This window comes from Mauremys reevesii, linkage group 7 (genome assembly GCF_016161935.1).
Source record: "Mauremys reevesii isolate NIE-2019 linkage group 7, ASM1616193v1, whole genome shotgun sequence".
NCBI lineage: Eukaryota > Metazoa > Chordata > Testudines > Geoemydidae > Mauremys > Mauremys reevesii.
In genome coordinates, this window is record NC_052629.1 from 97,278,690 (window position 1) to 97,302,939 (window position 24,250).

The window sequence follows — 24,250 nt, forward strand, 5'->3', positions numbered from 1 at the left end:
GGAAGTTCAGACCCAGCCACCCCCAACATCTACCTGTCAATCCAAATGCAGAATGGGGTTTCAGGATTTGAATGGGCTAGTTCTTCATTCCCACCAAGCCCAATCTGGCCCCCAACCCCCTGCTCTAACCCACTAGCCCCACTCTCCTCCCAGTCTTGGAACAGAACCCAGGTGTCCTGGCTCCCAGCCCCCACTTCCCTCCCAGAACTGGGAACACAATATAGGACTTTACACCTTCCCAGGAATGATGCGCCGTTAGAGCCTGCTTGAGCAGCACGGGACAAGGTGGGCTCACGTGGTTGACCCAGGGGACTGGGGAAGAGGAAGTGAATGCTGCCTCCAATGCCATGTTGTTCTAGGGCCGCCCTCCTGCAGGGAGCCTTCCCTGTCAAACTCCTTCGCCACTGCTGTGAGCTATTAAACATCTGCCACCTCCCACCCCAGAGGCGGCAGCATCTCAGCGCTGGGCAAGGGATTCCCATATAAACAGCCCTCACGCCCCACCCCAGCGAGGGCTATATCTCAGCACTGGTTGAGGCATCCCGGTAGAAACAGCCCCCACACCCGAGCCCAGAGGGGGCTGCATCTTAGCACCAGGTGAAGCATAGCTGTAGAAACAGCCCGTGTCCCACCCCCGAGGGCATCTGAGCACCTGGGTGAGGAGTCTCTCTATAAACAACCGTCACACTCCAGAGGCAGCTGCATCTCAGTGCTGGAGGAAACGACTCATATTCATATGCTGGTCAGGTGCTTTGAGACCCAAACTGGGAGGAATTCTGATTAAAAAGCCAGCAGTTCACAGAGCTATTTTTGAAAACACAAGGAGTAAATAAAAGGCAAAATAGCAGAGGCTGGAATGAATCTATTTTAAAACCCCCACGCCCAATTTCCTGCGAGACCTGGGGCAAGGACATCGTGCTGGACCCAACCTGCACTTTTATAGACATAATCAAGCCAGAATGCAACCTACAGACGTCTAAATGTGTCTGACAAACACTCTGATGCAGCAATGAGGAGAGCCACACAGCTCCAAGCTATTATATAACAGGCTCCCAGCACCAGAACAGTACCTGCAAATCCCAGAGCACTATGCTTATACATGTACTTGAAGACCCCTCATTCAGCACTGAGATGCAGCCACCTCTGGGGTGGGGTCCGAGGCTGTTTATACAGGGATTCCTCACTCGGAGCTGAGATGGGACCACTCTTGAGGTGGGATGCAGGACTGTTCACACAGGGATCCTTGCAGCTGCTTCTGGGGTGTGACAAAGCATTTGGCCGACTGTTGCATAGAAATGCTCTACCATGGTTTATAAAAAGAGAATTGCAGGGTATTGTGGCCAGCCCTGACTGTGAGCTCCCCATCCCACTCCTTGCACACAGCACCCCCTAGGGCAGGACTGGGGCACTAGGGTCAGCCCTGACTGCAAGAGGAGAGCACCAGCAATGAGTTACGTCAGAGCTCAGCACCCCCAGGGCTGCTCCTTGCTTCAGATCCAGGGTGACCAAGAGAGAAGCAGAACCACGCTATAGCGACAGAGAGGGGGAGGGAGGTTTTTTTGGGAGGGATGGACGGAGGAGTGTGAGCTGGAGGGTTGGCTCATTCTCTCCTCCCGCCCCCTGCTCTCAGTCCCTTTTCAGCCTGCGGCCATGGCTGAGGGATGCGGGGGCGGGCGGGAGGGGGAGAATCCGCTTTTTGCTGCCAAAATAGGAAAAAGGCAGAGATGCAGCTGTGACGTCACTGCTCCCCACCTGCATCACATCACCTAGGCAACAGCGTACAGGGGGATTGTTCACTGCAACAACAGAGCAAGGTGTGACAGTGGCCCCCCTCTCTCTCTCCTGCCCCCCCGACTCCTCCCCCTCCACCGCCCCAGACCTCTACAACCCCACCCCCACAGACCCCTCCACCCCACTCCCATTGACCCCACTGATACCTCCCCACTGATCCCCTATCCAGAGACCCCCTCCCTCACACAAACCCCTCCTGACACCCCACTGCCCCCCACAGACCTCTATGACTCACCCCCAGACCTCTCCCTCACACAAACCCCTCCCAACACCCCACTGCCCCCGCCATCCCACCCCACAGACCTCCGCCCGCACACAAACCCCTCCCCAAACCCCACTTCCCCAGACCTCTACACCCTACCCCCAGACCCCTCCCTCACACAAACCCCTCCTGACACCCCACTGCCCCCCACAGACCTCTATGACTCACCCCCAGACCTCTCCCTCACACAAACCCCTCCCAACACCCCACTGCCCTCTACATCCCACCCCACAGACCTCCTCCCTCACACAAACCCCTCCTGCCACCCAGACCTCTACACCCCACCTACAGGCCCCCTCCCTCACACAAACCCCTCCCAATACCCCACTTCCCCCCAGACCTCTACACCCTACCCCCCAGACCCCCTCCCTCCTACAAACCCTTCCTGACACCCCACTGCCCCCCACAGGGGGCAGGTTTCCATTCTGGGATGCAGTTGGGGCCAGTGCCTCAGAGCAGGTGCTGGGGGTGAGATTTGGCTTGGCAGCACAGAGGGTGGGGTAGATGGGGGGCAGAGACCATGCCCCAACCATGCCAGGACCCATGCACCAGAGTCATGCCCAGCAAAATGGGAAGGGGGGGAGGCATGAGTAACAGCTCTAGATCTGTCCCTGTAGGTCTGGGTGTGTAGGGGCATTCGTGTGCAGGGCAGTGCCACTTCTTCCTGGGGAGATGCATGTGGATGGGAGACCCATGTGTGTGTGTGGAGTGGTGGTGGTGGTGTGCATCTGTGTATTTGTGGGGAGATATGTATGCTTGGGGGTGATCTATGTCTGGGTGGGCTGTGTGCATGGGAGTGATTTGTGTGCATGGAAGAGATGCATGTCTCTGGGGGGACTGTGTGTGAATGGGGCACTGCATGTCTCACAGGGCTGCGTATTCATGGGGGCAGTGCATGTCTTCGGGGCGTTCTGTGGGCATGGGGGGTGTCCATGTCTCTGGGTGGGGTGGGGGTGATTTGTGCATGTGTGTAAATGGGCACAGCCCCCCATGTGGGATTGACATCCCACCCCACCATTCTGCGGCAGCCTCCCCTCCATCCCTCGCCCACGCAGCCCTAGCAACAGGAACCCGTCTCCTAGAGACTCTCTTACGTTGCTACGGCAGCAGCAGCACCAACAAGCGAGGAACTATCATTCCCTGGGAGTGGGGTGCTTTGGGGGGAACAAGCAGGGAGCAGTCACCCCCCAGGGAAAAGATGGGGGGAAATTTCTCCCCATATCTCTCAGTCCCTCCCCATCCCTCCATCCCCCAACTAAACATTTCCCCTCACTCCCTGACCCCCAACTCCTCCCTCTTTCCTGCCAATCCAGCCCCAGGACAGGGGGATTGGGACATGGGGCCTTTCCCCTCGGGGGGGTGCGGGGGCTTGCTCTGATCCAACCATGCAGCCCCCATACGGAACAAGTTTGCCAGGTCTCAGCCCCATTCCTAGCCAGGTGTCACACAAACTCCATCCCTTTGGGCACTAACTCGGCCCAGGCAAAGGGGCCAGGGCCAGCGGAGCTGAGCTCCTCGGGGAGCGGGACAGGGTGTGCATGGAGCAGGGAGGCTCCTTGGCATCAGCCCCACGGCTGCCCCAGAGGACTCCATTCCTGGGGTGTTGAGCTGCCCCTCCCCAGCACTGAGGGGCCTGAGCTGGCCGGACCCAGGATCAGGCCAGGCGGAGAGTGTTGGCTGCAGAGACACGGAGAGGTGGGGCCTCGCTCTGCCAAGGGCTGGGCCGGGAGCTGAGGTGGCTGGCTGGGCCAGGGGTGCCACCCACAGCCAGAGAATGAATGGGATGGGATGAGACTGGCCAGAAAACCCCAGCCACACCCCCACATACAAACTGCCCCCCCTGCACTCCATCCGCACCCCCCACAGAACCCCTATCCAGAGCCTCCACATTGCTCCACCTCACACTTGCACCCCATCCACATCCCACGCCACCCACTGCACCCCATCCACACACACCCCAGAACACGCCACACTGCTCCACCTCACACCTGCACCCGCCCACTGCACCCCATCCACATCCCACGCCACCCATTGTACCCTCCACTGCACCCCATCCACATCCCACACCATCCACTGCACCTCATCCACACTCCCCAGAACCCCTATCCAGACCCCCCACATTGCTCCACCTCACACCTGCACCCCCCACTGCACACCTATCCACACCTTGAGCCCCCACTGCACAGCCACATACCCCCCATACCACATCCCTCATACACACACTGCACCCCATCCCCATCACACTGCACCCCCCAAACCTGCAGCCCTATCCACATACCCCCACACTACACCTGCACCCCCATGCACACACTGCACCCTATCCACACACACCTGTATCACATAGCCCACACCTGCCCCCCAGTCACCCCCCCTTTCTTGCTGTCTAGCTCACGGCAGCGTAACCCTGTGGCTGGCTCAAACAAAGGGCAATGGCTGCTCCATTAGCTGGGCGGGTGGGGGCTGTTGGCCAGCATGGGGTGTGGGCTGGGACGGCCCTGGCAGAGCCCCAAACGGGGCCCCCATGCTGCAGTAAGTTAGCCACCATCTCCCCAAGCCCTGCTCCATGCCAGCAGCAATGCAAATCGTGGATAAACTCTGCCACCTGCTGGGGACAGCAGGAAACAGCAACTTTTCCCTCATTCTCCCCAGCCCCCTGCACCTCAATCCCAATCTGTCACCCTCGGCAGTCCTGGGCCTGGGCTCCCCTACCCCCACTCAATGCTGATAACTCACAGTCAATCGAGAGTGCGTGGAGGTGCCCGCGGCAGGCTGTTTGCCCCAGCAACCACGTCGTGTCCCAGCTCCAGGTAATTCTAGTCTGTCTGTTCACCTGCTTATTAGTTTCAAATAGAGATTTGATTCCCCTTCTTGTCTCACCTTAAAATCTTGTGAAATGATGCTATTGATACTACCCAGCTGCTGGGCCCTAGCCCAGAGGCAGCTGCATCTCAGCACCAGGCGAGGGATCCTGGTATAAACAGTCCCCTTGCCCCACCCCAGAGGGGACCAGGTCTCAGGATCCCTGTATAAACAGCCCCATACCCCACCCCTGAGTCCCTTTCCTGAGTTAATACAGTAAACTGAGACCCTGGGGATGGACAAGGTACTTATGTTTCCCGTCCAAAATACATTCTGTTGGATTTATGATCCTTGATGATTGTTTGTCCTTGTTTTGTTCGTTCCCCCAGCTGGGTTTGGTGTCCCTGAAATACATCCAATATATTGAAACACAATGGCTTCTCCACCACTTTCCAATCAACCTGGGTTTTGACAGAACCGCAGCTGGGCCGGTCCCCCAGGTGTCTCAGCAAATGGCACCGTCCCCTTCTCTAGAATTGCAACTGGCATTAATAATAAAGCAGCTAGTTTCCAGCCCTTGGGGTTACAAATATAATCTCCAAAGAGCTGTCCCACGCGTAACCCATGCAGCACTAACTGCCTGAACTAGAAAGGAGGGAATAGTCCCGTGTCCTGTTCCCTGCCCCCCATCCTCTCCCTGAGCCAGCTAGTCTGACCGCTCTGGGGCTGGATCCGAGCTGTCTCCCCCTAGAAGGGAAAGGCCCCATATCCCAGGTCCCCACCCCTGCACACACAGACACAGGCTGCTCTTAGTTTGGGGGTCACAGTGGGGTTTTATTGGGTTGGGATTTTAATTGCATCAAAGCAATTCAGCACATTTTAAAGGATTGGATATGAGGGGTGGGGCCTGTGGCAGGGCGTGGGGCTAATTCCCATTCTCCATAGAGGCAAGTCCATAGGACAAAGATGGCCAGGATAGGGGAACAGGGGTGGGGGGAACGGATGGACAGACTGACATGCTGCTCCTGAGGAGGATGCCCCCAGCTCCCCATGCCCAGAGTGGGGCTTTGACCCTGGGGGCCAGGAACGTGGGATCTGGACTTGCTGGCCCTGCAGTCCCCTAGGGAGGCGGGTGTCCTGGAGATCATTGCTTCTTGGGGGCCGCTTCCAATGCCGCTGTCTGGGCTTTTGCTGCCGCCGCCGCCAAGGCCTCCTCACGCTGCTGCCGGAACACGGCATATTCCTCTGCACTGAGGCTGGTGGGGGAAGAAGAAAGGGGTCAGACCTGCCTGACATGGGAGACCTGGCTCCCAGCCCCATCTAGCACTTTAGACCACACCCAGCCCCACCTGCTGTAACCACTAGATTCCACTCCCTGCCCAGACCTGGGGCTAGAACCCAGGAGTCCTGGCTCCCAGAGCCAGGCATAGAACCCAGCAATCCTGACTGCCAACTCCCCCAGCTCCCCCCATTCACCCAGAGCTGGGAACCCAGGGCTCCTGGCTCCTGCCCCCGCACGGGCTCTGTGTGGGTACTCACTCTCTCACCACCTTGATGCCCAGGGTTCTGGCACTGCCAATGAGCGACTTCACCACCTTCTCCAGACTCGTGTCCCGCACCACAAAGTTGGAGTTCTTGGACTTCACCAGAGCGATCTCGTACAGATGCTTCAGTGTCACCATGCCCGCTACCTCGTGCCCTGTTCAGCCAGAGACCTGTTAGCTCCACCCATGCGGCCCCATCACAGCCCCCCTGCGGGCCCCTTGCATTCTGACCCACAGCTCCCCTACCCCTTGTAGACCCCCGTGTCCCAACCCGCAGTGCCCCCCAATGGACCACAGGGCCCCTCCAGCCAACCTGCAGCCCTCCTGCAAAGCCCCTCCATCCTGACCCACAGTTCTCCGTGTGCCATGGTCAGACGCAGTCCAGAGCTCTAATGCTGGAAGCAGCCACCAGGGGACCCACAGGCTCTTTCTATGGGGTGCACTTGCTGCAGGGCATCTCCAAGAGGGTGTGTGGGGGGGGTGAATCCTGGGGGCCCAACTCTCCCCCCCAACACCTGTTCACAGGACATCAGGGCCAGTAGGGAAGTGGAGGGAGGCCCTGGGTGCCACTCAGCATGTGCTAGCTGGGGTTCGACACAGAGGGCAGCGTGGGCACCCCCAGAGCACAGGGTGACTGCCCCCCGCCGGTGAGACCCCTGCCCTGACCACCCTGTGTGGCCCTGCTCCCGCATTGTGTGAGCCCCTCCCCATCAGCCTGGGCCTCTCCCCTCCCTGCTCCGTGTCCCCCCAGATTGCGCCGCCCCCGTTCACCTCCTCACCGGTCTGTGCTGCCCCCTTGTCGATGCCGGCGGCTGCCTTGAGGAAATAGGAGGCCGTGGGCTGGTTGATCTGGATCTCGTAGGTTCTGTCTGGCTGCAACACATCGAGGGGGTGGGGCTTAAACTGGGGTCCTGACTGAGGAGACCCCTCTGCACCCAAAGAGAGACCCCCCCCAGTAACCTGCCACACACAGATCCTGCCCCACTGCAGAGGGGTGTGCTCTGTCCCAGTGGCAGTGATGGGGTGGAGCAGGCTAGGGCAGTGTGTGTGGTGGTGCCTCCCCCTGATATCAATGCACATGGGCAGCAGGGTATGATGTTCCTGGGGTGTGTGCGCTGGGCGGGGGTTGTGCTGTGGTGTGTCTCACCTTGACATCAATGCGCACGGGCAGCGGCACCCCCTCCTTGATGTCCTTGGTTCGCTCATTGAAGTCTTTGCAGAACTGCCCGATGGGGATGCCCCTCTGGGGAGAGAAGCAGGGACACTGTCAGGGGATTTGGATCCCCCACTCGTCTGCCCCATATGCCCTAGAATCTCTTGCAGATCCATGTGTGACCCAACCCCAAACCACAGCCGGTGCTCTCCAGAGGGGGAAGGCCCTGTACCCCATACCCCACACCCGAGCCAGCCAGACCCCTGTCCTGGTACATGCCCCCCCACTTCCCTTTCCCTGTTTGATGGCCCGGGGTAAGGCTACTACATAGAGTCCAGATCCAGGGGGTAATGCGGGGCTCTGGATCCGGTGGGACAAGCTGTGCAATGTGAAGTTGTCACTAATGATCAGCCAAATAAGAGCAGCGCTCGCTGCCTCCCGGAGCAGTTGTGAGCTCCCCAGGGAACCCAGACATCACATCGACCACTCACACGTCCCACCCAGATGGACCCCCAGACATGCGCAGCATATCCCCTGCCCAGCACACACACCCCAGCAACCCCACACCCTGAAACACGCACAGCACAACCCCCACCCAGCGTGCACACCCCAGGAACCCCACACCCTGACACACTCACAGCAGAACCCCTGCCCAGCGCATACACCCCAGCAACCCCACACATGCATAGTATAATCCCTGCCAAGCACACACACCCCAGCACACCCCGAGACACGCACAGCACAACCCCTGCCCAACACACACCCCCCAGGAACCCCACACCTGGAGACATGCAAAGCACAACCCCCACCCACCGTGCACACCCCAGCAACCCCACACCCGGAGACACGCACAGTATAACCCCACCCAGCACGCACACCCCAGCGAAACCCACACGGGCAGACACACATGCAGAGCCCCCAATGAGCCCTTCTGGCCTCAGAGCCTATGTACCACACACAGCCGGACCTGCTCCCTCCAGCGGGGGGCAGCACACACACTAGCCCAGGCCCCAGGCCCATGCTATTGTGCCCCTTTGTTCATTGCTCTGGTCACTGTGCTATGATTGACAGGAGGATACCAGGGTGGCACCTCCTTCCCCGTCCATCACTGCCCGAGCTATCAGGGCAGGCCGGCTACTGCAGGGATCTGCACCAGGATGGGCTGGGGCTGACGCTGGCGCTTTGGGGCCCCAAATGCTGTAGATGTAGCCTTGTAACCCTGCCCCCGGCCCAGGAATGGACAGTCCTGCCCCGGAAGGGACTGAACTCCTGGTCCCAGGAGAATCACTGGGACTGTACAGGGGCAGCAAGAATACCACCCCCGCCCCCGCCCGAACCAGGGACAGACCCCACCCCCTGAGTCCTACCCCCCCACCCCCTAGACCTCACTGCCCTCAAGCGCTGGGAAGAGAACCCAGGAGTCCTGGCTCCCAGCCCTTGCTCTAACCATTACACCCCACCCCCCTCCCGGGCTTTCACCCCTCAGCCGGAGCCCCCTCCCCAGCCCGCCATCTCCCCGCCCCCCGGAGCGCAGAGAGCAGCCCAGGCTCCCCGCCCCATCCGGCGGCACTAGGACCCCGCGCAGAGCCGGGAACCCCGGCCGGACTCAGGCCCCGCCCCCCTGCGCTCACGCACGCGCGCCGCTGCCGCTCCAGCACACGGGACCTGCAGGTAATGGGGGCGGGGAACAGGCGGCCCTGCCCCCGAGGTCTGGCCGGGAACGCCCCCGAGCTGCGCGCGAGACGGGCAGCGGGAAGCAATGGGGCGGGGGGAGGCAGTGGGGGGATTGGGGGCCGGGGGAGGAGGAAGCAATGGGGCGGGGGGAGGCAGTGGGGATTGGGGGCTGGGGAGGAGGAAGCAATGGGGCGGGGGAGGCAGTGGGGATTGGGGGCTGGGGAGGAGGAAGCAATGGGGCGGGGAGGCAGTGGGGGATTGGGGGCCGGGGAGGAGGAAGCAATGGGGCGGGGAGGTAGTGGGGGATTGGGGCTGGGGAGGACTAAGCAATGGGGCGGGGAGGCAGTGGGGATTGGGGGCCGGGGTGCGATGGGGTCAGGCTCACAGGATCTGGGGACACATGGTAAGCCCTGACCCCCTCCCCACAGGCAAGGCTGTGCAGGGAGCAGCACCCAGGGCTGTGGATTAGGGAGCAGCCAACAGACACAGGGGACTGCCCACAGCTTGAAGCCATGGCAGGGAGTGGGGCACAGACAGCCGGACAGAGCCCCAGCCCGAGCCCTGGACTGATGCAGGGGGAGGAGCGAGGCCCAGCCTGCTGCCAGGGAGGACCAGGATGCCCAGGTCAGTATGTCGCTCTGAAATCACCCCTGCTCTAACTAACTAGACCCCTCTCCCCTCCCAGAGCTGGGGACAGAACATCCACCCCCTTAGCATCATGTCAGGGAACTGAGGTCAGCGGCAACAAACAGCTCTTCCTGTCACCCACTGAACTACTGTGCAGTGCTGCTTTTACACAACCCCAGCCCAGAGGTGGCTGCAGCTCAACACTGAGCAAGGGATCCCTGCATAAACAGCTCTCATACCCCACCCCAGAGCCAGCGGCTTCTCTGCACCAGGTGAGAGATCCCTGCATAAACAGCCCCAGTGCCAGTCGCTGCACAGTCCCTGGCTGTCTACTAGTCTGTGAAGTGCCCGAGAGGCCTGCGGTGGGGAGATGCTGGGAGCTGACGCGTCTCTGGCAGGGCAAATGAATCCCTCCGACTGTCATGGGAGTGGGGAGGGTGGAGAGCCCAGGAGCTACACGCTGGGCTGGAAGCTGGCATAGGGTGACCAGATGTCCTGATTTTATAGGGACAGTACCGATATTTGGGGCTTTTTTTTTTTATATGGGCTCCTATTACCCCCACCCACGTCATGTTTTTTTCACACTTGCTGTCTGGTCACCCTAAGCTGGCACCAAGGAGGGAGGGACAGGCACCCAGCACCCACCCCCACCTGCAGGGATCACCTACCAGAAGGGGGCCATTCCCATCCCCTGCCAGAGCACACTGCTGTCAGCAAGGCAAATGGCTGGCTCTGGGATCCACGGGGGAGGGGGGCGAGCATGAAGGCAGCGGGCAGGTGAAGCAGGCCTTACTAATGCAGGCTGGCATGTCACAACCACCTCCAAGCACAGAAAATGGGCATCCCCACCTGAGCCAATCAGTCCCCCTGTGCCAGGGCTGGATCAGCCCCCACAACCAGCCAGTGCCACCCCCAGCTGTGTCACCCTTCCAAACTCCACCATTCCTGGATGCGGGAGCGGGGGAAGGAGGCAGGAAAGACAGGGATGGGAAGAGCTTACTGAAGCTTCACTCCCCCCCCCCGCAAAAAAAATCCATAAATCATGCTGCCATGCTAGGAGCTGGCACTATCAGCTGCACTGGCATCAGGCCAGTTGGGAAATTGGACCCTTGGTCTCTACCATCATGGGGGGGGGGGCAGCCCCTACTCAGGCTGGGGCACAGGTCTGCTAGCCAAAGCTGAGAGAATCCTACCCCACCTCCTCCCTGCAGCAGCCTAGTCAATAACCACGGGCCCTTTAACCTCTGGAAATCAGTGCTGTGTGCGCACCAGCAAGGCACCTAGCGCCTGTCTCAGGGTTGGGGTGTAGGGGCTATTTATACAGGGATCCCTCACCCAGCACTGAGATGCAGCTGGCTCTGGGCTGGGGCACCGGGGAGGAGGGGGCTGTTTATATACGGATCCCTCACCTGGTGCTGAGATGCAGCTGGCTCTGGGGCATGGGGCTGTTAATATCTAATCAACAGTAATGAAATGCCACGTCAAGGTGGCTGAAGCCGCTATTTGTGGCTGCATGAGCATGGCCAGTGTGTATGTTTGTAGTGTTTGCTATGGGGCAGGGCAGGTGACGGGCTCCCCCTCCGCTGGCTGCTCACCCCTGAGAAGGTGCCATGGTGAAGGACCAGAGTGGCAGGGGCTGGCTGCCTTGCTGGCCTGTTAAGAATGAGGGGACAGGGCTGCCAGCAACATTGATGGTTGCTGATCCCAGCAACTAAATACCTCACTGCTCAACTCCGCCCCGCACAAAGGTGCTGCTGTTGGAGCCAGTGGTTAGAGCTGAGAGCCAGGACTCCTTGGTTCTACACTCAGCTCTGGGAGGAAAGTGAGTCTGGTGGCTAGAGCAGCAGGCTGGGAGCCAGGAGGTCTAGCCCCAGCACTGCCACTGACTCCATGTGCCCCTGGGTGAGCCCCTCTCGCTCAGTGCCTCAGTTTCCCTGTGTGGGACAGGACTGGGCTGACCCAGTTTCAGGGTCCCCAACAGGTACAGGAGCCAGCACAGTCAGAACACTCCCATCACCCTGCCTGCCCAGCTGTGCTCCTCAGATAACTCCCTACAGGCACCTCCCCCACTGAGGGCGTTCTGTGCTAGAGGGGTCCCGGTGGGACTGGTGCAAGGGCCAGGGGTGAAGTACAGGGGAATGCAGGGGTGCTGGGCCAGCCCCTCCCTGGGAGCCCTGCAGAGAGGCTCCTTTCCTCAGGGCAGCAAAACGGGAAGTGCGTTCCCTGCAATGCAGCCTGTGGGGGCAGAGGGGAGCACAGTCCCCACCCCTTGCCCACAGCACTAACCACGGGGGCATTTGGAGTGACCCATTCTGGAGGCCCAGCATTAGCCCAGGATGGTATGTGCATGTCCAGAGGACATGGCCTGTCCTTGGTTCCCCATGGCCCAATTCTCTATAGCCAGGTCCCCTCTGGTCTGTCCTCGGTCCCTGTGGGCCCAGCATTAGCCCCGGAATTATGCGTCCCAAGTCTGCAGCCTAGTCTCTCGTGGCCCATCCTGCTCCAGGCAAGCGTGACTCACCAGCCCTGTCCTTTTCCCACAGGTGCTGCCAGCTGGCCACCCCCTGTGACCAGGCTCCCCCGCTCCATGGTGCCCCCGCCCCCTGCCAGCAAGCCACACGCCTGCATGTCAGTGGTGGTGATCATCTCCACCATGGCGGCGGTGGACGTGTACCTGATGGAGCTGAGTGCTGAAGCGCAGCGGGCCAGCGTGCTGGCCCTGGCCCTGGCCGGTGATCTGTGCTTCCTCTTGGTGCTGCGCTACGTGGGGGCATGGGCAGGTGCCGAGGCCCGGACCCCGCGGCATGGCTATACCATGGCACTCTGGTTCCTCTTTGTCTTCACCCTGGAGATCAAGCTATACTTCATCTACCAGGGGTACCGGGCCGACCGGCGCACCCCTGACCCGCTGGCCCGCCGTACCCTGACCCTGCTGCTCTCCATCTGCATCCCCTCCCTTTATGTGATCCTGGTAGCCACCGAGCACCTGCAGCATGTGGCCACCTTCCAGCGCAAGGAGGTCCTGCGTGGCCGGCTCCTCTGGGTGGTGGTGGACCTGCTGGACCTGCTGGAGATGCAGGCCAGCCTGTGGGAGCCTCAGTGGCAGAGGCTGCCGCTATGGGCTGAGGGCCTGACTTTCTTCTACTGCTACAGCCTGCTGCTGGTGCTGCCCTGCGTGGCACTGGGCGAGATGGACCTGTCCGCCCCACCCCGCCTCCCACTTTACCCGCTGCTCCGCCTGCTGGCCGTCAACCTGGCCACACTGGCCATCCGGGCTGCTGACCTGCTCCTCTACCGCGACCAGCGGGTCTCTGCCATCTTCATGGCCAAGAACCTACTGGCCATCGCGCTCAAGGGGTGCACAGCCCTGCAGTACCACAGAGCCGGGGCTGCTGGGCTGGGGGAGCTTCCCCCTGGGGACATGCCATGTCACACGCCCCGGCGTGGGGGCACGGACAGCACCTCTGGGCCCAGGTTCACCCCCCAGGAGTTGTGAGTGCCCAGGGACACTGCAACACCCACCCCCTGAGCTGGAGGGACACTGGCTATGAGCATGGGGCCAGATCCCCAGCTGGTATCTTCTGGCAAAGCTGCTTTGATGTAAACTGGCCCCCAGACGCCTTCACACGCAGAGAGGGGCTGAGATCACAAACCACTATTCACTAAGGGACAGGACTAGCACAGAAAGGGGCCGAGGAACACCAGGCCTAGCAGGGGGGCTCTGGGTTGGGAGCAAGGGGCACTGGCAGAGCTGGAGCCCAGGGCTGAGACAGCTGGTGAGCTGCAGGTGGGGACTGAGGGACACCAGCAGTGCTGGGGTGGGAGGCAGGATCCACCGCTGCTCTTTGGGCTCCACTCCCCACTGCAGCACATTGATGACCACTGTGTACACTCATCACCCCTGTGTTGAGCTAGACTGAGACATACTGGCCCACATCCAGCTGGCCCCGTGGTGAGGGACTGGAGTGTGGCGAGCCCAATGGGTGGTGCCAGCTCTGGCATTCAGAGAGGTAGGGGGCACATGCCCAGGCCTGGATGCTCCGTGCAGGACAGAGGCGAAATGAAGAAGAGCTAACCCACACCAGACCTTGGATCCCAGTGTGCACGGAGTCCTGGGGCTGGTGCACCATGGCCTGCATTCTCCACCCACTGCCCCCAGGGAAGCGCCAGCCCCTGCCCTTGGCGAAGGCCGGGCTGGGGAGGGATAGAGCCCTGAGTACCCCCCTCTATCAGCCAGCGGGAGCCAGGACTCCTGGGTTCTGTCCCAGCTCAGTCACTGACTCAGTGTGTGACCTCAGAGAAATGTTTTGTCCCTCTCTGGGCCCTCAGTTTCCCCATCACAGAATTCAGGGCATTCCCAGCCCAGTGGCGGCTGGTTAGTGAGTGACCACAGACAACGTGCTGTGAAATCCCCTACGAGGGGCTGCGGCCCCCTCTTGTCACTGGGGAGAGGCTCACGCCTTGGCTCCTTTAGAGCCAGGCCCACCCCAGCAGCTCCTGGCTCTGTGCTTAGGCTACCCGGTCCCCTCCAGCTTGAGAGAAGGGGCTTTAGCATGGACCCTTCCCTGCACCCATCCTGCAGCCACTCACCTGCCCCAGCGCCGGAACATGGCCACCTCTGGGGTGGGCACAGGGGCTGTTTATACAGGGCGTCCTCCCCAGCACCCCTTGGAGGGGAAAGGGCCAGTGCCCCATTCCCTGGCCCTGCTATCCCAGCGGGGGGGGGGGGGGGGGAAATGGGGTAAGGACACAGAAGCAGAATGAGCCCCATACTGTCTTTCCCAAAGGGCACTGTCCCTGATCTGGCCCCAAACCAGCGGGACTGGCTGGCTCATGGGGAGGGGGTTCAGGGCTATCAGCTCATATTTACAGCAAAAGCCTTTTGTGGGTTTTGCAACAACCCCCAGCTCCTTCTCCAGAGCTGAGGCAATCCCAGCGTGGGGGCCAGGATTCAGTGGGGTCACCCCATGGCCCTGTTACAGTATCCCAGCAGGACTCTCCACACTCCCAGCAGAGGAGAGGCCAAGTGCCTTGCTGCTGGGGCAGATGCCCACTACCCACCGGCTGGGCCCTGCCATGCCAGGAGGCAGCATGGTCTTGGGGGAGGGTGCACTGGGCTGGGACTCAGGACACTGGGGTGCAATCCCCACCACGATTCCCTGCATGACCATGGATGAGTCATGGCTGCTCTGTGGGCCTCAGCTAACAGCCACCCTACCTCTGCCCAGGAGCTCTTTGGGACAGGTCTCTTGGTATGGGTCTGTGCAGGGCCGGGCATGCTAGGAGCCCTGATATCAGCCGGGGAAACGTCTGTGCAGCCCCCAGCATGACAAGGGCTGATCTCAGTCGAGGGAGTGGTGTGGGGGGCAGTAGAACGGAGCCTCTGGGCTCCACCTTTGTACAAGCAGCAGCTACAGATGGGGGCTCACTGTGAGGCAGGGCCATTCTCAGCCATTCCAGCCCAGCCCCTCTCTAGCCATTGTCTGAACACAGCCCAGAGCGAGTTGCAGCAGCAGACACGACAACACACAGGCACATCGCTGGGCAGCTCTCACTCTAAGCGGTGGGATCAGGGGTGCGGCGGGAGCTTGTGCAGTCACATGTCAAGGCCAGAAAGGCCCATTCAAATCCTCCAGTCTGACCTCCCAGCTGGATAATCCCCCCAAGGATCCTGCAGCCTGCCCAGAGCTGCTCGTTGAGCTTTTAGAGAAAGACTCCAGGGCTGCATTGAGACTCCAAACAACAGACTCCCTTCCCACCCAGATCCCATTCCTGGGGCACTTGTCAGAAGGGCAGATCTGCCTCCCTCTTAAACAATGGCCCATGAATGCATCCAGGCATCACCTCCAGGCCCTTGACTCTCGCTCAGTCTCTGTTGGTGACATTAATGAGCTCCCTGCTCCAGAACCGCCCCCACCCCAAGCGGAAGGTCTGAGAGACTGGGGATCAAGCCCCCTTGGAACCTCGTCTGGGAAAATCTAACTCCATGCAGTTCCCACAGCCTCTCCCCGCAAGACATTCTCCAGCCGTTGGGTCACTGGGGGGCTCTTTTCTGCACCCTCTCTGATTTTTCAACACATGGCAATGCATGTGGATGCACCACGCGGACTAGTACGGGGCTCACCAGTACAGAGGCAAAATTCCCTCCCTGTTCATACTCACTAATCCCGTTTACACAGTCAAAGGGATCACTAGCCAGTTTCTAGCCCCTTTCATAGGGGTGCATTGATTTTGTCCAGCCCTAGGTGTTTCGTCAGAATGCCGTGAGGTACCAAGTCAGATGCCTTGTGGAGTCCCAATCAAGTGTATCAATGCAGTTACCGTCAGTGACTAAGCTGTGATCTCATGCAAACACGATGCCAGACCCGTCTGACAGACGGACTCCCCAGAAAGTCATCACCGGCATCGGTTACAACACTCGTTCCTCGCAGCACAGGTCTGAGGCGCTGCCCCATTTGGGGAGAGCAACGAAGGCCTCCGAGATGCTCTTCTTCTCTCCCACAGCTAAAGCCACCAGTGCCAGCTGCCCCGGGGGCTACTCCCAGCCTGAACCGATCCTTTCCACAGGCATTCGAACGAAAGACAACCCCTTGTGATTCCTGAGTGCCTCATGCCCAGTCTGGCTGGGACCGGAACCCCAACACGAAGTTCAATAGAGCAATATCTCTCTGCCCCCCACCCCAAGGGGGAAGATGCTTCAACTGCAGAGAGCTCAAGAGCCAGTAGAGGGACTGGGCCCCATAAGAGAGACAATCCTAAAGGGCTCTGTGCCCCCATGTGTCTCCCAAACATGCCTGGGAAGGCTGGATCTCTTCCTGCCCACAAACACTGTGCCCCTCGTAACAGGTGTAAGAGGAAATCCTCCTTCCATAAGCTGGGATGCTGCCCTGACATCTGCATCCAGCCAGCAAATGGGAGAGGGCTAAAGACCCCATACTGCAGGATTTGAACCACAGATCCAACAGCCTTGAGCAGCCCAGAGTGAGAGCAGCTAACCCTGTTCCCACCTTGTGAGGAGCTGCAGGGGCAGCAGGAACCTGGGGGAGCGGATTACTTTGGAGCATCACTGTCCCAGAAGCACCTGCTGCCCTTGCAGTGAACCTCATTAGCCCACAGCACTTGTTAAACACACCAACCACCCCCAGTATAACAGGCCTCCCCGCCCCGATCACACAGCCAGTGAGAGGTCTGGCCTACCTGCCCGAGGACGGGGCCCAGGGGAGGCCCCGGAATGGCCTGCCCTGCCCGGATGATCATTCGGATTACACTCCCGGGATCAACCTTCTTCACAGCTTTGGCGGCACGGGAGATTTTTGACATGGTGAGTCTCAGCTGCGAGATGAGTACAGGGGAAAGAGGAGGTCACAGGGGGCAGAATCCAGCCCCAGGGGAGAGTTCTGGGGAGCTGGCAGGCTCTCTCTAGCACCCACCACACTAGCACTAGGAAGGGCTCCTTTGCCACCCAAGAGGTGCCACAGGCCTGGGGAAACTGTCATTTGTGCCATGTCACAGTTAGAAACCACTGTTCCCGGAGAGTCCTAGTGCTCCCCACCCCCATTGTACAGCCATACAGCTCAACCCCCCAATACCCATGGCTTCTGTACCCCTGATCCCCTGTACATACCCTAACCATACACCTCAGTCCCCCCAATCCCTTGTACACACCCTAACCATATCCCTCAGCCCCTCACGATCCCCCGTACATACCCTAACCATACACCTCAGTCCCCCCGATCCCCCGTACATACCCTAACAATACCCCTCAGTCCCACCGATCCCCCGTACATACCCTAACCATACACCTCAGCCCCATCCCCATACGCCCTCACCATACAGCTCAGCCTCCTTTGCGCCCCACCACCGCATGGCCCCTTCTGGCCCCTGCCCTGTGCGCCCCACCCATGGCCACTCCCCAAACCTCAGCCTCCCTTCCCCATTGCCCCACGCGCCCCAGAACTCACCCTGCGGCTCAGCCCCTAATAACAACTCCACTCGCCGCTCTCAGCCCAGGCTGGGCGCAGACATATTGGGGCAGGAGACTCGGCGAACGGCATGCCGGGAGCTGTAGTTCCCCTTGGCCCTTCCCTGTGCATACCCAAGTATATGCTGGGAGTTGTAGTTCTCACTGGCTCTTCCTGTGCAATCCCAAGTGCGTGCTGGGGGTCATGGTTCCCCCTCCATGTGCATGCTGGGAACTGAAGTCTTCCCCCCCGACACGTGCTGATACAGGTGCATGCTGGGATTGGTAGTTCCCATCCCAAAAGAGAGCGAGAGACACACACAGTGCTTTGTTTTATGCTAGAGAGCAGCTCGATCCATTCAAGTTTGCTAGTCCTTTTCAGTAAGCCAGGGTGTTCCAAGTTACTTCTCTCACCTTCTTCAGGCTTTGTAGCAAACACGGAGCTCGATTCCCAAAGGGCAGATTCCCTGTACACGCCATACTGCGGCAGTCTCCAGCAACGCCAACCCTAAACACTCACGAGTCTGGCCCGAAAACCCAGGAGAAGCTCTTAGCAATCACGAGATCTGTTTTTAATGTATATACATATGTGGGGAGTGGTATTTTTATTTGCCTTCTGATTTCTGAACCTTTATGGGGCACTTGGGGACAAGCTTTTTTCCACAATCAGGAGAGCTGACTTTTAATTGCTTATTTTAATTAAAGTTAAGATTCTTCTGTAATGCCAGAAGTCTGGGTGCTGGGGTTTTAAGGGAAAAAGGAAATATCACGAAACTCACGATAAAATCAGCAACGTGGGGGTCTCTCTTCCACATATAGAAACTCTGGAATATTTGTTGGCCTTCCTTAAAGTAACTAGGAAGGCTGCTTGGCAAACAAACCTTACCCAGATTGTCCCTCCTCTCCCCACAAAAAACCCATACACCCTTTGTGTTGTTGAAATTTGCAGATTTCAGGTTTTCTCCCTGAAATGTTTTGACAGAATGTTTTTTGAAGGGGGGGGGGGGCGGGGAGAATGGGGTTTTTGTTCAGTTCCAAAGCCATTTTTTTTGCTGGAAAAACATTGTTCTGGAAACCTTCCACCAGCTTCAGGGACTTTCATAGGAAAGTCTGAGTGGTCCAGAGTAGCAGGAGAACAAATGGCGAAACACAAATTGTTTTAGCATTGCAAGTTCTAAGCTGCTGCCTGCAACCCCATTGCTCAGCTCCTGGTAGGCTTTAATTGCACCTTAGAGGAAAATTTACTCTGTTTCCATCCAGTGGCACTGAGACTTCTCCCACCAGCACTGGTTTCACTCTGGTGTAACCACAGACATTGATGCGGTCACTCCTGATTTACCTGGCTGCCAAGGGACAGGAGAACCAGGCTCAGTGCCATTGGGTGGGTTAAAGGCCCAGATCCTGGGGGAAAGCCGACTGCTGCAGAGGAGCATGTGGATCGGACACAGACTTCTCTTAGGGGAGAGTCTGATGATAGAGAATCTCCAGGTTATAGTCAGGAGCAGAGGAATGAGAAGTATAATGTAAGGGCCGGATCAGATGATAAACAGTCACATAAAAAAGAATCTGGCACATCAGAAAAAGGCAGGCTAATAAACAGGGACAAGTTTTTAAAGTGCTTGTACACAAATGCCAGAAGTCTAAATAATAAGATGGGTGAACTAGAGTGCCTTGTGATAAAGGAGGATATAGATATAATAGGCATCACAGAAACCTGGTGGACTGAGAGCAATCAATGGGACACAATCATTCCGGGTACAAAATATATCGGAAGGACAGGACAGGCCGTGCAGGGGGAGGAGTGGCACTATATGTTAAAGAAAGTGTAGATTCAAATGAAGTAAAAATCTTAAGCGAATCCACAGGTTCCATAGAGTCTCTATGGATAGAAATTTCATGCTCTAGTATAAATATAACAGTAGGGATCTATTATCGACCACCTGACCAGGACAGTAATAGTGATGATGAAATGCTAAGGGAAATTAGAGAGGCTATCAAAATTAAGAACCCAATAATAGTGGGGGATTTCAATTATCCCCATATTGACTGGGAACATTTCACTTCAGGACGAAATGCAGAGATAAAATTTCTCGATACTTTAAATGACTGCTTCATGGAGCAGCTGGTACGAGGAACCCACAAGGGAGGCGACTCTAGATTTAATCCTGAGTGGAGCGCAGGAGCTGGTCCAAGAGGTAACTATAGCAGGACCACTTGGAAATAGTGACCATAATAAAATAGCATTCAACATCCCTGTGGTGGGAAGAACATCTCAACTACCCAACACTGTGGCCTTTAATTTCAAAAGGAGGAACTATACAAAAATGAGGGGGTTAGTTAGACAAAAGTTAAAAGGTACAGTGACTAAAGTGAAATCCCTGCAAGTTGCGTGGGCCCTTTTTAAAGACACCATAATAGAGGCCCAACTTCAATGTATACCCCAAATTAAGAAAAACAGTAAAGAACTAAAAAGAGCCACCGTGGCTTAACAACCATGTAAAAGAAGCAGTGAGAGATAAAAAGACTTCCTTTAAAAAGTGGAAGTCAAATCCCAGTGAGGCAAATAGAAAGGAGCACAAACACTGCCAACTTAAGTGCAAGAGTGTAATAAGAAAAGCCAAAGAGGAGTTTGAAGAACGGCTAGCCAAAAACTCCAAAGGTAATAACAAAATGTTTTTAAGTACATCAGAAGCAGGAAGCCTGCTAAACAACCAGTGGGGCCCCTTGACGATGAAAATACAAAGGAGTGCTTAAAGATGATAAAGTCATTGCGGAGAAACTAAATGGATTCTTTGCTTCAGTCTTCACGGCTGAGGATGTTAGGGAGATTCCCAAACCTGAGCTGGCTTTTGTAGGTGACAAATCTGAGGAACTGTCACAGATTGAAGTGTCACTAGAGGAGGTTTTGGAATTAATTGATAAACTCAACATTAACAAGTCACCGGGACCAGATGGCATTCACCCAAGAGTTCTGAAAGAACTCAAATGTGAAGTTGCGGAACTATTAACCAAGGTTTGTAACCTGTCCTTTCAATCAGCTTCGGTACCCAATGACTGGAAGTTAACTAATGTAACGCCAATATTTAAAAAGGGCTCTAGGGGTGATCCTGGCAATTACAGACCGGTAAGTCTAACGTCGGTACCGGGCAAATTAGTTGAAACAATAGTAAAGAATAAAATTGTCAGACACACAGAAAAACATACACTCTTGAGCAATAGTCAACATGGTTTCTGTAAAGGGAAATCGTGTCTTACTAATCTATTAGAGTTCTTTGAAGGGGTCAACAAACATGTGGACAGGGGGGATCCGGTGGATATAGTGTACTTAGATTTCTAGAAAGCCTTTGACAAGGTCCCTCACCAAAGGCTCTTACGTAAATTAAGCTGTCATGGGATAAAAGGAAAGGTCCTTTCATGGACTGAGAACTGGTTAAAGGACAGGGAACAAAGGGTAGGAATTAATGGTAAATTCTCAGAATGGAGAGGGGTAACTAGTGGTGTTCCCCAAGGGTCAGTCCTGGGACCAATCCTATTCAATTTATTCATAAATGATCTGGAGCAAGGGGTAAACAGTGAGGTGGCAAAGTTTGCAGATGATACTAAACTACTCAAGATAGTTAAGACCAAAGCAGATTGTGAAGAACTTCAAAAGATCTCACAAAACTATTAATTCGAATTTATCAGCGTTAATACTAACAACTCAAACCGTCACACCAGGAAGCCATTTAATTCGAACTAGAGGGCTCTTTTTAGTTTTTGTGCTGGACCCCGGCCGTGGGGTGGGCTAAACGCTAATTTGCAGCTTGCTGATTTCTTGTGTGTGGTGTGGATAATCGAACTTAGAAGCTAGCAGCTCGGCCACAGTTCATCTGGTTGCACATCGGGCGCTCTCCGCACCTGCCTGCACGATGCAGAGAGGAGTCCGGATCTGATCGCTGTGTGGGGCGAGGAGTCTGTGCTCGGAGCTGCGCTCAAACAAGCGAGCGAAAGAAGACCTTAAGTTGAGCGGCAAAGGGACGCCTCGGGCTAACCCCGGTCTGCCACAGTGCCCCCACCAGTGACGGACTCGAGGGGCGAATAGTGTGGGGGGACAGTTCCCCCTCCTGTGATGGTCTTTAGAGGACGGCGCCGGCGACATCGAACCCCACTCGCTTTCCTGAATCCCCTACCAACCGTCCCCCCCGTTAACCAGAGGGGACCATCGCCTCTGAGAGCATGGCAGCGGCGGGGTCTCTGTCTGCAGCAGGGCTCTAAACATCGCTCTCTCTCTGTGTGCGCCTGCGCCTCAGACTTTTACTTTGCATAAGATGACCCTCGCTTAACAGAGTTTTACTTTTTATAAGAATGACCTCGCTAAACAGAGTTTTTTTTGCATAAGAATGACTCCTCTAACAAGAGGAAAAGCATACAGGGGGTTTTCGCGTCACTGGGAGGAGATGATGCCTAACGCATCTTTTTTTTTTCTTTGCATTGCCTCCAGCAGAGAGCAGCACTAGCTAACTCTTGTTCAAGGAAATCACCTACTTTTTCGCACACACAGCTTTCCTTCTTCGACTGCTGCCCATCCCCCCCCACAGGCTGGCTCAGATTAGAGACGAAAAAAAAGAAAAGACAGACGACGACATGTTCCTGATGGCCAGCTCCAGAGCCAGAGCGGCAGCAGAGGAGAGAGAGGGAGAGCCTGTGTCAGCAGCATCGCACACACACACAGCTGGGAGGAGTAGGTGGCGGCAGGAGAGGAAGCAGGCTCAAGCTCAAACGCTGCTTGTCTATGAGAGAGCAAGGCGGACACGCCCGCGCGCCTTAGATGTTACCACAGGCAGGAGGAGAGCCCCCCCCAGTGCATGCTGCAACCGCCCTCCAACGCAAGAGAAGTCCCCCCCCCCCCCCAAGACAGAAGGAGGGGGTAGGTAGGGGGAGGTGAGTCACTGCACTGCACAGCAGGAGCGCTACATGACACCTCTCACTTCGCGCTGTAAAGTTCTTCCAAATCCAGTTTTCAACCCCACTGTTGTATAACATTATTAGCGGTTTGCTGTTACTCTCTGTTTCCCGTTCGTTTCTCGTGTCAGAAGACTTTGGGGGGTTTTTTTTAATTGCATAGCCCATTACCAGGGGGTAGACTTGGGGGCAGGGGGCACTGCAGGGCACAGCACAGACAGGCACCAGGGACAGTCTGTGTGTAGTATGCTGCCCGGTTTTTTTGATGATGTGTAGGGTGGTGGTGCCTCCATCCCCCGAATGTAAGGGCTTCTTTTTCCACATCATTTGGACCCGTGACGATCCTCCCCCCCCCCCCCCCCCCCCAAAGACCTCATCCTCATCCAGGGGGCCACCCTTCCCCCCTCCCCCACCCTCACAACGCCCAAACACAAAACATGGTAACCTAATCCAACCCTAAGGACCTCACCCCCCCCCCAAAACCCACCCATACCCACACACCCAGCCAGCACAGAATGCTTTCATGTTTTCATGGAAGGTTACCCTGCTCTGCGAGGAAACTCCTTTCAAAGCCTGATGCATGCATATCGCCTTCGGGATATAACAGCAGCCAGGCGATTTGCCTCAACCTCCCAAGCGGCCAAAAGGTCTCGCCTCTCTCTCAGAGATTGTGGAGCACACAGCAAGCAGCAACATACGGGGATATTCTTTCTTTTTCTTGAGGTGAGGTCAGTCAGTAAGCCATCTCCCCATCTCCTTGAGGAACACGTGTCCAAGGCGCCTATAGGGCTTTCATGAGCCAGCCATTGCATTAGCGGGGGGTCCCGAGGATCACTGTAGGGCATCTGCATCATCCCCAACCGTTATTTTTGTGGAAAAGAAAGTGCCTGCCTGGTCCTGCTAAACAACACACGCGCCGTCATGAACCTTGCCGCCCACCCCGGTTTGATGTTGGTAAACGTCCCTATGGTCCACCACACAGCTTGCACCAAAAAAAAAGTAGCCCTTAATGTACTGTACGCTGGGATAGGGATGTGAGTCCCATCTATAGCCCCACCGCAGTTTGGGAATCCCATCGCGGGCCATCTTTCCGACAGTCACTACCTTGAGGCAGTTTGCTCCAGCGATTGGTGGGCTACTTGAAGCAATCCCATCCCCCGTTTGAATTTGCCAACGCCAAAGTGGTGCTACTGACTGTGGCTGTCTGGCGCGGTGTTTCCAGCCAGAGGGGCTATGCTGTGTTTCCGGGCCCCAGAATCGCCGCCCACTGCCCGGCGTACCCTGCTTTCTGAGAGGTCGCCACTCTCCTCACCGTGCTGCGAGCCTCCCTCCTCGTTTGAGGTGGGCGATAACGTGCGAGGAGTTGACAAACCATATAAGTGCAGCGATGATCGCAGCGCCCATGCTCATGCTCTGCAGTGCTGCGCGCGCAAAACCAACCAGAGAAGCGACGAGAAGATTTCCGGCGCCGCCCGGAGAGAGAGGGAGGAGAGATTGAC

At 57.2% G+C, this 24,250-nt stretch overlaps 2 protein-coding genes across 4 annotated transcripts; one reads left to right on the plus strand and one right to left on the minus strand.

Annotated features, from left to right (window-relative positions):
* The first annotated feature begins 4,554 nt into the window (after nucleotides 1-4,554).
* On the plus strand, nucleotides 4,555-14,537 carry LOC120369515 (transmembrane protein 121-like). Of its 3 annotated transcripts, none has more exons than XM_039482933.1 (3): nucleotides 4,555-4,860; nucleotides 9,652-9,847; nucleotides 12,394-14,537. In XM_039482933.1, the coding sequence occupies exons 2-3, from the start codon at nucleotides 9,736-9,738 to the stop codon at nucleotides 13,344-13,346; spliced, it is 1,065 nt and encodes a 354-aa protein (XP_039338867.1). In that variant the 5' UTR covers nucleotides 4,555-4,860; nucleotides 9,652-9,735; the 3' UTR covers nucleotides 13,347-14,537. The 3 variants fall into 3 exon arrangements, with proteins under 3 accessions (XP_039338867.1, XP_039338866.1, XP_039338868.1); XM_039482932.1 differs by lacking the exon at nucleotides 4,555-4,860 and adding an exon at nucleotides 9,154-9,220; XM_039482934.1 differs by lacking the exon at nucleotides 4,555-4,860 and adding an exon at nucleotides 9,234-9,257.
* MRPL11 (mitochondrial ribosomal protein L11) lies at nucleotides 5,651-17,960 on the minus strand. The gene is made up of 6 exons (XM_039482936.1): nucleotides 17,812-17,960; nucleotides 17,048-17,182; nucleotides 7,544-7,639; nucleotides 7,176-7,269; nucleotides 6,392-6,551; nucleotides 5,651-6,108 (listed from the first exon to the last, which is right to left on the minus strand). The coding sequence occupies exons 2-6, from the start codon at nucleotides 17,168-17,170 to the stop codon at nucleotides 5,997-5,999; spliced, it is 585 nt and encodes a 194-aa protein (XP_039338870.1). The 5' UTR covers nucleotides 17,171-17,182; nucleotides 17,812-17,960; the 3' UTR covers nucleotides 5,651-5,996.
* Between the last annotated feature and the right edge of the window lie 6,290 nt (nucleotides 17,961-24,250).

Bases quoted from the DNA above. Each gene is read 5' to 3' on its own strand.
- LOC120369515 (XM_039482933.1), top strand. From the start codon at position 9,736: ATGGCAGGGAGTGGGGCACAGACAGCCGGACAGAGCCCCAGCCCGAGC. The intron at 9,848-12,393 runs GTCAGTATGTCG...CTTTTCCCACAG, and splicing joins GGGAGGACCAGGATGCCCAG to GTGCTGCCAGCTGGCCACCC.
- MRPL11 (XM_039482936.1), bottom strand. From the start codon at position 17,170: ATGTCAAAAATCTCCCGTGCCGCCAAAGCTGTGAAGAAGGTTGATCCC. The intron at 7,640-17,047 runs GTAGGCCAGACC...TTCTCTCCCCAG, and splicing joins TGGGCCCCGTCCTCGGGCAG to AGGGGCATCCCCATCGGGCA. The intron at 6,552-7,175 runs GTGAGGAGGTGA...CTGGCTGAACAG, and splicing joins CAAGGGGGCAGCACAGACCG to GGCACGAGGTAGCGGGCATG.